The 11,338-nt window shown below is 29.8% G+C and overlaps 1 protein-coding gene across 2 annotated transcripts; it reads left to right on the plus strand.

The window, feature by feature from the left end:
* The first annotated feature begins 4,844 nt into the window (after positions 1–4,844).
* On the plus strand, positions 4,845–11,040 carry LOC113858295 (phosphatidylinositol/phosphatidylcholine transfer protein SFH13-like). 2 transcript variants are annotated; one of them, XM_027490863.1, is made up of 15 exons: positions 4,845–4,948; positions 5,093–5,123; positions 5,203–5,470; positions 5,590–5,689; positions 6,585–6,851; positions 7,085–7,162; positions 7,250–7,354; positions 7,442–7,491; positions 7,588–7,687; positions 7,802–7,897; positions 7,975–8,085; positions 8,248–8,392; positions 8,618–9,000; positions 9,080–9,154; positions 10,653–11,040. In XM_027490863.1, the coding sequence occupies exons 2-15, from the start codon at positions 5,117–5,119 to the stop codon at positions 10,671–10,673; spliced, it is 1,806 nt and encodes a 601-aa protein (XP_027346664.1). In that variant the 5' UTR covers positions 4,845–4,948; positions 5,093–5,116; the 3' UTR covers positions 10,674–11,040. The 2 variants fall into 2 exon arrangements, with proteins under 2 accessions (XP_027346664.1, XP_027346663.1); XM_027490862.1 differs by lacking the exon at positions 4,845–4,948 and having other exon boundaries at positions 5,036–5,123.
* Positions 11,041–11,338: the final 298 nt, after the last annotated feature.

An 11,338-nucleotide genomic window follows, 5' to 3' on the forward strand; every position in this document is an offset into this window, starting at 1 on the left:
CTTGAAAAAATTTCAATGACATTTTTTTATCCCCAAGAGAATCTCTATAGGTGATTTTTCATGGAATGCCATAAGTTGTCAGTTGAAAAATCAATAATTACAACTTTTGGGCCTTTATTTTGAGCTTGATGAGATAGCACAAGGAGAAAGATAAAAGAAAAAGAAAAAAAGAAAAGTGATTGAAAAAAGAAAAGTAATAAATCTTTTTATACTGGTGTAAGTAAAAAAACTTACGCCCAATTTGAACCTTTCATTTAACTTAAATCTAACGGCTAATAAAGTAATAAATTATAGCCCGTTAAATTTAAGTTAAATGAAAGGCTCAAATTAGGTGTAAAATTTTTTAGATTTATACTAGTGTAAAAAGATCTTTTCCCTATATATATATATATATATATATATATTAATAACAAAGAAGAAGAAAAATATACAGAAAAATATCGTTTGTGCTTCTATAGTGGATTCAGTAAGACATATGTCATTTTTCAATTGTAATGACAATGTAAGTTACACACTATTGTGACAAAGTTTTAAACGAACACTCCTAAATATTTTTTCAATTATTTGTCATTAAATTTATACATTTTACAATTTTGTATGTATCTAACTTTTTATGATCTTGCAAATTATGCTTGTCAGAATGTGACTATTAAGTCATTGTACTTCCTAATCTCCCAATAATATTTATTCTTCCTTAAATTAGTTTGAACAAGTCATTCATAATTTATGTCACAACTAACGCATTTATTAAACACTTTGTAATCCAGTCTTTTTGATATATTATATTGCTTAATTGTTCATATAACAACTTTTCTATCACTAAATTGTATTCCATCATATAACTCTCTATTTGTACCAAAATGACCTATGAAACATGAAGATAAACTAATTAAAATCACAAAAATTCAAGTTGCAACAATAATATTATAACCCTAACATACCAATTTGTATACTTTGAAAACTTAGATACTTCAACATTTAAAACGATGGCTCCCTAAATAAATGTTAACTAATTGTCATGTTTGACAAATAGAAGTGCTCATCATTTGCACTATCTTCATTGCTTTCATATTTTCTTTCAAAGTCTTTGTGATCACTTTTACTAATATTTTTTCTCATTCTTCTTCATTGTCTGAAACAGTACTATACTCGTATTCTTCCTTCTCGTCATCAACTTGCTCATAAACACTAACAAAAACTTCTTCAAATATAATGTACAACTCAATGGCATATGTTTGAGAAATGATGTTATTGATGTATTTAAAACATTTGTTAAGAGTCATCTTCATTACTTATTAGAATTGTTTGATATTACATGAAACCACTAAAATTTAAGATTAGACACCTATATGTTATTTTTTTTTACTATTACTATTTTTGTATTTTCAACTTCAATGATCTGACAAATATCACTTTTTAATTCTTCAAATGATATATTATACAAAATATACAAATATGTTAATTTTTCACATATAAACATCACACTTTTACCTGTATTTATAAAAATATTATCATTAAAACATACTATTATAAACCATTTTGTACTTCCAATAGTTACAAATTAGAATAAAGTGAGTTTATATAGTTCAAGATTCAAAAATTGTCAATAACATATATTTTTTTAAAATCTAAAACTTGGCAATGACAAATTTTAGAGTGTAAAAAAAATAATAAAACTTGCTAAAAATAATTTTTAGAATACAAAAAACATTTCTACAAGCTTAAAATTACCGGTGATAACTTTTGCATTTAACTAAAATTATGACAATAAAAAATGTCATTAGCGATTTTATAAAAATTCTATATTCGTGTATTTCACTTCAAATTTTTATATTTTGGTAATTATACGAAAACTTTTCTAATATAAAAAAATCAGCCCCTTTGTGAAAGGGATGGGTCACAGTAACAGAACCCTTCGTTTATGTTTTTGCTTTTTTTACTTACAAAACATTCATGGGTATTGAGGTCATGGTATGTTCATCTAGTTTTGCTGATGAGATTTTGGATGCTTCCTGTTGATGTTATTAGAAGATCTTTTTGTTTCTTTTGGATATTGCCTTAGCCTATATATCTATACAATCCTAAAACAACAACATCAATTCATTTCCAACAACAATAATAATATTATTGATTTTTGCCATAAAGTGCTTAAATCAAGTTAAAGCCCTATAACTTGAATTCATTATATTATTTAGAGCACTTGGCAGGGAGAGGTATGAGTAGTAATACATATAAAGCAAAATTGTATAATATCTAGTATAATTTTTTTTATCACATCATTTATTTTATTCATTAGTTTTTCTATTTTTTAAATTATTATAAAAATTTATTATAAGAATATCATAGAGTGTTGAAAGTATAAAATCAAAATCCAAACTGCTAGTAAAAACAGTAATAACCAGCGACTAATATTACCTAAATACCATAATTTCAAAGTTATGAGCTTTTAAAACCTACATTAGCATGGTTAGCTCTTCTAATTCTAAATAGAAAATTGGGGGAAATGAGAGAGTGATAAGAGGTGGGCACAAAGGGCCAGGAGACAAGACACCAGGCATGTATCCTTCTCGTCACTATCATCATAATTTCACTGCCAATTACCCATTACAATTACTATCTGTACTGATATGATGACATTTATCATTGCCCTCATTTAATTCCATCTCCCCATATTGTCCCATTTAGTTTATTCATTCCGGTCAATTTTTTTGTAATAGTTACTTCATTAAAATTTTTAAAAATAATAATTATATATAATACATTTATAGTATTTTACACATTATTTTAATATTAAATAATAATATTAATAATTTATATATTAAGTAAAAGAAATGCATATATGCAATTTTAAAATCATTAATTATTAAAACAATTATATTTTTGTTTATTATGATATTTGTATTAATAAATACTTATTCATTATTTATATAAATAAATTTGTTTATTTATTTAATGTAAACTCATTAATTTAACTATTTAATAATATTATATTTCAATATAATATAATTTTATGATATATATTCAAATGAAATATATTTTCTCTTATAATAATAATAACAATGAAATAAAGAAAATAAAGAAGCAATTTATATATGGTTTAAGAAAAAATTGAAAGACAACGTAGTTTTATCACACTTCTTAATATTATTTAATATTATTAACCCATTAATTTTATGATATTTTATAATTTTTAATAAAAATTTATAATAATTTTTTATTTTATTTATAAAAAATAATTATTAGTATTTATTTTTTATAAAAAAGATTTAATTCTAAATGCATTAATTGTAAAAAAATTTATATTTTTATTTATTGTAAGATTTGTATTTACTATTTTTTTAACTTGTGTTCAAGGGTATAAAATAAAAAAAAAACAAATTAAAATACCAATATATTACATAATTCAATACATTAATAATATTGAGTGTTACAATTTTTTTATTAAAATTTTTAAATTTCTTAACATGTATTATAGGAAAAAAAAATCATTGTGTTAATAGGCACTTATTCATTACATGTACAAATGAATATTAATATATAATTTACTAATTTAATCATTTAATACCGTGGACATTTTCTGAAATGTAATATAACTTTTTAACATATAATTATTTTCTATTAGTCTTAATGAAGAGTAATACATATATTCCTAATGTGTTTTCTTTAATGAAGTGTTTGGTGGGATTCTAAATTTCTCAAAAATCTTGAGTTGAGAATAATAAATTTTTAGTACGTATATTTTAAAAATGTTTTTCAATTTTTTTAAATTATATTTTTCAAAAAACATTTCTATGACATGGGTGGGTGAGAATCTAAAATTCATATAAAAGTAGAAACATTCTTATAACATTAAAACAAAATCCTTCAATGTTCTTAAATATAAACTTAATTTAATTATAATAATTTTTATTTTATTATTGTCTATTCATAACTTTTATTATTAACTCGTCATTGTAATTGAAAATTATTTAAATTTATTATAATTAAAATTTTGTAACCTATAACTAATATTAATCAACTTAAATATTAATGTCATTTAATACCGTATTATATATATAATTTTATATTTTCAGCCACATTCTCATATTATAATAGGTTTATCATATAATGTATTTAATTATTAGTGTAAATAAAAATTATTAATTAACATATAAAGTAATTTTGTTTTGAAAAAGGCGTTAATATTTTTTAAATTATTTAAATGAAATACAATATCAATTTTTTTTTAAAAAAAACATAATTCTTAGAAACTAAAAACTGTTTATACATCAATCAATAATTTTTTTATGCTTTAACAGTGTCAAAAATGGACAAATTCTACTCTTGTGAGTGATGGCTCTTTGCTGACAATTTTAGTTTCCATTATTAGGTTTGGTGTCTCTTTTTCTTGATCTTGTAATAATTTTTTTATTGTATTTTTTTAAACACACCTTAAAAAAATGCTAATAACATATTTTTTAACGTATTTATTTTTATTGACTAAAATTTATTAAAAACAGTAAAATTCATATAATTTTCTTTTTCACTTCTAATTTAACATATACGGATCGATACCATTCTAACAAAACTTTATTCATTTCTTTCTCTCTGTTTCCTTATTCTTTTTCTCATCCAAGTATCCACTCATCAAAATTATAACCATAAAAATGTGGTTTTTAAATCATTAATATTTTCAGAAAGCTTTCATGCACAAGATTTTTTTTTTCTCCATTTTAATTTTTCACACGTGTTGGTTTATAAATGTGTGTTAGACTCCGATATCTGTGCCATGGGAAGGCGCGTGCTAGTTTAGAGATCCCCATTGATTTCTCTCTCACTCTCTTTCTCCGCAGAAGCAGAACCAGAAGGAAGCTCATGCTTGCGGTGAGATCCACAACCACAACCACAACAGAAACATTGTTGCATTGGATTCATTGAACCAAATTAAATGCGGTCCTTCTAATTACTGGTATGCTTGAACCTAAAGTAAATGCCACCTCGTAATAGATCCGTGCTTTGCATTTACTTTCTTTCAATCATCGTTTATTAATTGCCACTATTATTCGTCTTCTAATAAATGCATTTTCTTCTGTTCCCTCTCCTCGTTCAACAGTCACTGCACTCAGACTCGAATCAAATGTCAGGTATGCAACTCAACTCAAATTACTGCGTTTTTATTTAATTTGATTTTATTCTTGAACGGGTTTTTTTGTGGGGTGAAAGGGGTGGAAGAAGGGGTTATTGAAGTCGAGAACTCTGAAGACGAGAGAAGAAGGTCCAGAATTGGAAGCTTAAAAAAGAAGGCGATAAATGCGTCTTCCAGATTCACGCATTCGCTTAAGAAAAGAGGGAAGAGGAAAATAGACTTCAGAGTTCCCATTGAGGATGTGAGAGATGCAAAAGAGGAATCAGCGGTGCAAGAATTGCGTCAGAGACTCCTTCAAAGAGGCTCCATGCCTCCCAGGCATGATGATTATCATGCATTGCTAAGGTTTTTTCTTTTCTCTTCTTCGTTTTGTTTTTTTATTTACCGCTTTTTATTTTTAATATTTTATTCTATTTTTGGTTCTGTTCTCACTCGTTCAATGAATGGGCTTTTTTTGTTGCTAGGTTTCTTAAAGCAAGGGACTTTAACGTTGAGAAGACAATTCAGATGTGGGAAGATATGCTTATTTGGAGAAGAGAGTATAGCACCGACACTATCCTTCAGGTAATGCTGGTAATTCCTGAATGAATTCAGCATCTTTGAAACATGTTTAATTGGGTGCTTCGGTGTGTGGTGGATTAGTTCCGTGCTCATTTTTTTCGTTGGTCGGGTGGGTTAAATATTTATTGGTTACCAGCTATATTGGACGGACTCCACAAAAATTGTCAGAACCAACCACTAATAATTGTTTCACTCTTTGGGTTCAACCTACCAAAAATGATTTTTACAAACCCTTCTTACGTGGGATCCGGATTCAGTGCAGCCCACGCCAAAGCATTTAGGCAAAATTTTGCATTTTGGCTTAAGTGAAAATACAAAATAATAGTTTTTTATTTTTCAGCTTAGTGAAATGATTTTCAGAAGCAGAATGAAAGGTTTTGATTAACTCAACAACAGTGTTAATAATTTTTGTTAAAATACAGTTAAGAAATTTAAATAAAAAAGTTTTCACGAAAAATGGTAACATTTTAATACAATTTTATCCTAATTTTTAATAGTTGTTTACTTATTACTTCTTTAATAGTAATTCAGTACTATCACGGCAAGCTGACACCCCAACTTAAATTATATATCTTGAAACGGCAACACTTCTCCATCGGTGAACTTAAATTGTCATCTGGTCACATCAACATTATTCGAAGCGTTTGACTTTTTGCACGTAATTAGATGATAATAATGTACAGAGGTTTTCTAGTGAAAGGGTATCCAAATTTAACTCAATATTCAGTATTCAATTATTTGATTTGTCACAATTGCATCCATTGAATTCATATAGATATTTGTTAATCTTTAAACAGATTCATACCATTGTGTGATGTTTTTAAAGTATTTTAGAATTAGCATGCGTTCTGGGCTTAAGGAATAATAATACACTTGAGGCCCATTGTGATATTTGAAGGATTTTGAATTTGAAGAGCTGGAAGAAGTATTGCAGTATTACCCTCAAGGGTATCATGGAGTTGATAAGGAAGGTAGGCCAGTTTACATTGAGAGGCTTGGGAAAGCTCATCCCAGCCGCTTGATGCGCATCACCACAATAGAACGATATCTAAAATACCATGTCCAGGAGTTTGAAAGGGCTTTGCAGGAGAAATTTCCGGCATGTTCCATTGCAGCAAAGAGACGGATTTCTTCAACCACGACAATATTGGATGTACAGGGGTTGGTACGTCATATTACACTAAAGTTTTTTTTTTTTCTTCTGAAATTTTGTGCCTCGTCAATAAAATATGGTGTAATCCTTATAGTTTGTACTGGTGGGCCTCATCAACTTTATTTTTTTAACTCCCATCTATTAAGGTTGTTGTTGATCAGATATTTCTTTCAGGATCTCCCTTGTTTTTTAGTACATTTTTCTGCTGAAATTTTAACTGGCACATGATGATGTGTGTGATGCAGGGAATAAAAAATTTCTCACCTACTGCTGCAAATCTCTTGTCTGCCATCACAAAAATAGATAACAATTACTATCCTGAGGTTTTTAGACTATCCCTTCCAAAGTAACTTGTTTTCCTGTCGTCTTCCTGTATGCGTAGAATATGATCAACATACATGTATATGCAGACATTACATCGAATGTATATCATCAATGCTGGTCCTGGCTTTAAGAAGATGCTTTGGCCTGCTGCACAGAAGTTTCTTGATGTCAGAACTATTGCAAAAATCCAGGTAAAGGATATAACTCTTGCTGGTAGTATTTCATATGCATTTTTCCTGAAGTTCCTACTGATATTACATACTTTTCAATATTCCCAGGTTCTTGAACCCAAGTCTTTATGTAAATTACTGGATATCATTGACTCTAGGTATGCATCTATGACTTGATAATTCCGCCACATAATTTCTGTTCAAATTTAATGTTTAATTTGTCATTTAACTCGTTTTTAAATGCATCTATACAGTCAGCTGCCAGACTTTTTGGGTGGCTCATGTACATGTCCAGGAGAAGGTGGATGTCTCAGGTCTAGCATAGGTCCATGGAATGTTCCTGATATCATGAAGGTAATGCTGCTTTGCTATCTCTCTCTGTCCTTTCTGTCAGCATTTGTAAATGTTGTCATTAGAATTACTTTATTGAAATAGTATTGGATACTAATTTAGGTGTTCCGATTTTAGCTGGTTCATAATGTGGAGGCAACTTTTGTGAGACAAATCACCAGAATGTCCAATGAACAGCAGAATTTAGACTCTTTTTGGATACACCCACAGAAGGCAAGTCTCAATCTTCTCGACAGTGGATGGTTGGAAATTCACCAATATGCATTTGACTTCCTTTTCTTATCTCCCAGGGACATTGCATGGATACATCAGCAGAATCTGGGTCAGATGTTGATGATTCTTTCTCGCCCATTGAACAAAGTAGATTCACTTATCCACGTTTAGCCCCAGTTCATGAGGAAGTTAGTTCTGAAACCTTTGAATGTGATTAACTTTAGAAATCCTTTAGTTCTGAAACCTTTGAATGTGATTCAATTTAGAATCCTTGCCATTACGATGTACATAATGCTTTCACACTGTGTGCCATGAGCCTGTAATCATTCAAAAATCTGTCTTTTCTGCAGGTCAGAGTATCAGATAACTACTACAGTTGTGATGATAGTGCTTTTGTGTCTGAGAAAGTGCTCAAAAGTGATGAATTTCACATTACTCAGGAACAGTCACTACAAAATTGTGATGTGAACATTGCTTCTATGGAAAATTTGGAAGGTACTGTTAATTGTGAAGTTATTGAAGCATTGGTGTGTTCCTCTTGTATATGCTATGTGGAATCGAAGTTGAACATATGTCTTGTTATATAAAATTTGAATTTGGAAGTTAAAAACTCACCATAGTTGTTTTCATGTTGGGTGTAACTGGTATGACTAGTTAAGTAGTATATTAGTATTTTCCTTATCTTATGAATTTTTACACAAATTTTCATCTTTTATACAGGCAATTCAGTCAGCAATTGGTTCAGTTTTGTTATGGAAAAAGTGAAGAAAACAAGTTTCTTATGTATGTCAACCGCGCTAATATATTTTTTGGAAAGACTAGTAATGTTCTTCAGCAGTTTAAGATTAGAATTGAGAACACAGAACAATATCTACCCATCTATGGCCATGCAACACACCAATAACCAGACAGTAGCTGGTGAAACACTTTCTGAGCGGGATCATATTCTTCCATGTATACAACAACGTCTTCAGAGACTAGAAAATGCATTTGAGGAACTTAGCCACAAACCTGGTGGTATACCTTTGGAGAAGGAGGAAATGCTTATGAATTCCTTGGATAGGATTAAATCTATTGAGTTTGACCTTGAAAAGACCAAGAGGGTATTTCTTTATGCTTTCTTTAGTAATCTGTAACTGTTGATTGTTTTAATATGATGTTTATAATTTGTCATTAACGTAGGTGCTAAATGCTACGGTGAAGAAGCAGCTTGAGATTGCAGAGATGCTGAAGAATTTGCGGGCATCGAAGCATCGAGTAAGTTGCTTCTTCTGTAATATTTTATATATTCAAATGTTTTTTATATGCTGTCCTTTGTTGCCAATCTTTACCAATCCCATCCTCACTCTAAATTAGATAGTTACAACTAACATTAAGGGCTCACTTGGTGAACATGACAAGAGAATAAGATAGGATAATTTTTTCTCTCTGTTTTTTCTTTTTTTTTTCTTTTGTTTTTGTTTAGCCAACATGATTAAATAAGTCTATATCCTATAGGCTTATCTTTCTCTGTAATGTAAATTTTATCTTGTGAGAAGGGAGGACTGGGTTGAAAGTAGACAGAATGAGATAACATAATCATAATGTATGATATGTATCTAGTTTGTTATTTTATCACATAACAAATGTAAAATAAGATAAACCTCGATTTTAGTTTTATCCTATCATGTTCTTACCCAACTCTTATATCCTATCATCGTCTATTCTATTAAGTTCACCAAACAGGTCTTAAAACTTTTATGACTGGCAAATGATTTGATTATGTTAGTGATGGTTTCTTATTTGCTAAAACACAATGGTGTTGTTTGGTTCATATAGCCAACTCCACCTAATGGAGAAAGGCTATTATTATTGAATATTATCAAACTATTCTATGAATTACTGGTATATATAAACGTTGTGATAAGCTTGAAGACTAGTAATAGGTAGAGCGTTAGGACTTTTCCCTTTTTATTTTTTAACAATACATCAACATCATTAGATGGGGAGTAAGCATGAACAGAATTTAGTGTTTATTTGGTAGTTATTACCAGAATTTCAATTAAAATCTGTCATATTTATATATAAAAGGAATCATGAAAATCTGTTTTATTTCCATAATCTTCCCATTGTTTCCTTCCTTTTGTTCTCGTCATTTTGGGGTACCCATGATATCAACGAGATTTTGAATTTGACCTACAAACTACTGCTCTAACCACTAGGCCACTCCTAGTGGCTAGTTTCATGAGTTTAGAAATTCTATGCACTTCTATTCCTACACAATAACCTAGATGGTGGTCACTGTCAGCATCACTTTCTTTTTCAGCCGGAATTTTGACATTACAAACTACAGTAACGTCAGCAGAGAATAAATTAATTCCTTTAAAAGTGATTATGCTTGAGACCCCCGCGGTGTGGGGCTTGGAGAGGTTAGATGTACAGTTGTACACGGCCTTATCCTCATAAGCAGAGAGATTGTTTTTAGGATTAAACTTGTGATACCGATGTCCATGTCACGAGGGTATCATACTGTTGCGTTTGTCCTCAGCCTAATGCTTCCTTCTTCATCTCAAGTTAATTAAGCTTGTCTAAATTCAACATTAACATTACATACTGTTTTTTGGTCAAAAGATTACATGCTTTTGTCATATTACACAACTGTAGACAATTCCAATGGAATAGCCACCTCACGAGTACTGATAAAACGTCAGTTCTGTCTGTAATTTTTTCTTCTTCCCTTTTTGTGTGTTTGACTAAATAGCAATTATTCTTGCAGCAAAGCAAGCTGTTCTGTTGAAAGATTGAAGTTTCAGCGACAAGCAGGAGTTGTTAGTACCTAAGAAGATTACTTTAACAGATAGAAGAATTAGGGCAAGGTAACAAATTGGACTCAGAAGATTGAAGCTCGAATTACACAATTCAAGTTTCTGTAGCACATCCACAGAGAGAAATGAGGATGGGATAGCCGACTGTTATATATATATATACAGTGTAGTTTTTGGACCAAATCTCGTCTTATTTTCATAGTATATATAGCTGACAAAATTTGTAGCATGGCATGGAAGAGATGCTCTTCTTTTCAGTGGTAGACACAGTAGGGAGGACATTATCAATTTAACCCGCCAACACTGAACTAAAGTAAAGTCTTTTAGGAAGGTGTTTTTTTTTTTTTTTAAAGAAACCCAACAATCATCATGTGACATGACTAAATGTGGAAAAAAATATTGGTTAAAAATGCTATGTTTAAGCTTAAATAAATTCTATAGGACATACAAATGTTGATAATGTGCTAGTAATGTTTGCATTAGATATATGATCCATTTATGCATGGCAAAATGGACTTGACTTAACAAGTTGACTCGTTTAACCATTGTTCATCACTCCAGCTCACGAAATGGCGGGCTGGAATGAGCTAACATTTTGGTATCGTTTGTTTTTGAAAAATTAAAATATACTTAATTA

Source organism: Abrus precatorius, unplaced genomic scaffold (assembly GCF_003935025.1).
Source record: "Abrus precatorius isolate BTA unplaced genomic scaffold, Abrus_2018 Scaffold2, whole genome shotgun sequence".
Classification (NCBI taxonomy): domain Eukaryota; kingdom Viridiplantae; phylum Streptophyta; class Magnoliopsida; order Fabales; family Fabaceae; genus Abrus; species Abrus precatorius.

Bases quoted from the DNA above. Each gene is read 5' to 3' on its own strand.
- LOC113858295 (XM_027490862.1), top strand. From the start codon at position 5,057: ATGCATTTTCTTCTGTTCCCTCTCCTCGTTCAACAGTCACTGCACTCA. The intron at 7,898-7,974 runs GCAAGTCTCAAT...CTTATCTCCCAG, and splicing joins TTTGGATACACCCACAGAAG to GGACATTGCATGGATACATC. The intron at 9,001-9,079 runs GTATTTCTTTAT...TCATTAACGTAG, and splicing joins ACCTTGAAAAGACCAAGAGG to GTGCTAAATGCTACGGTGAA.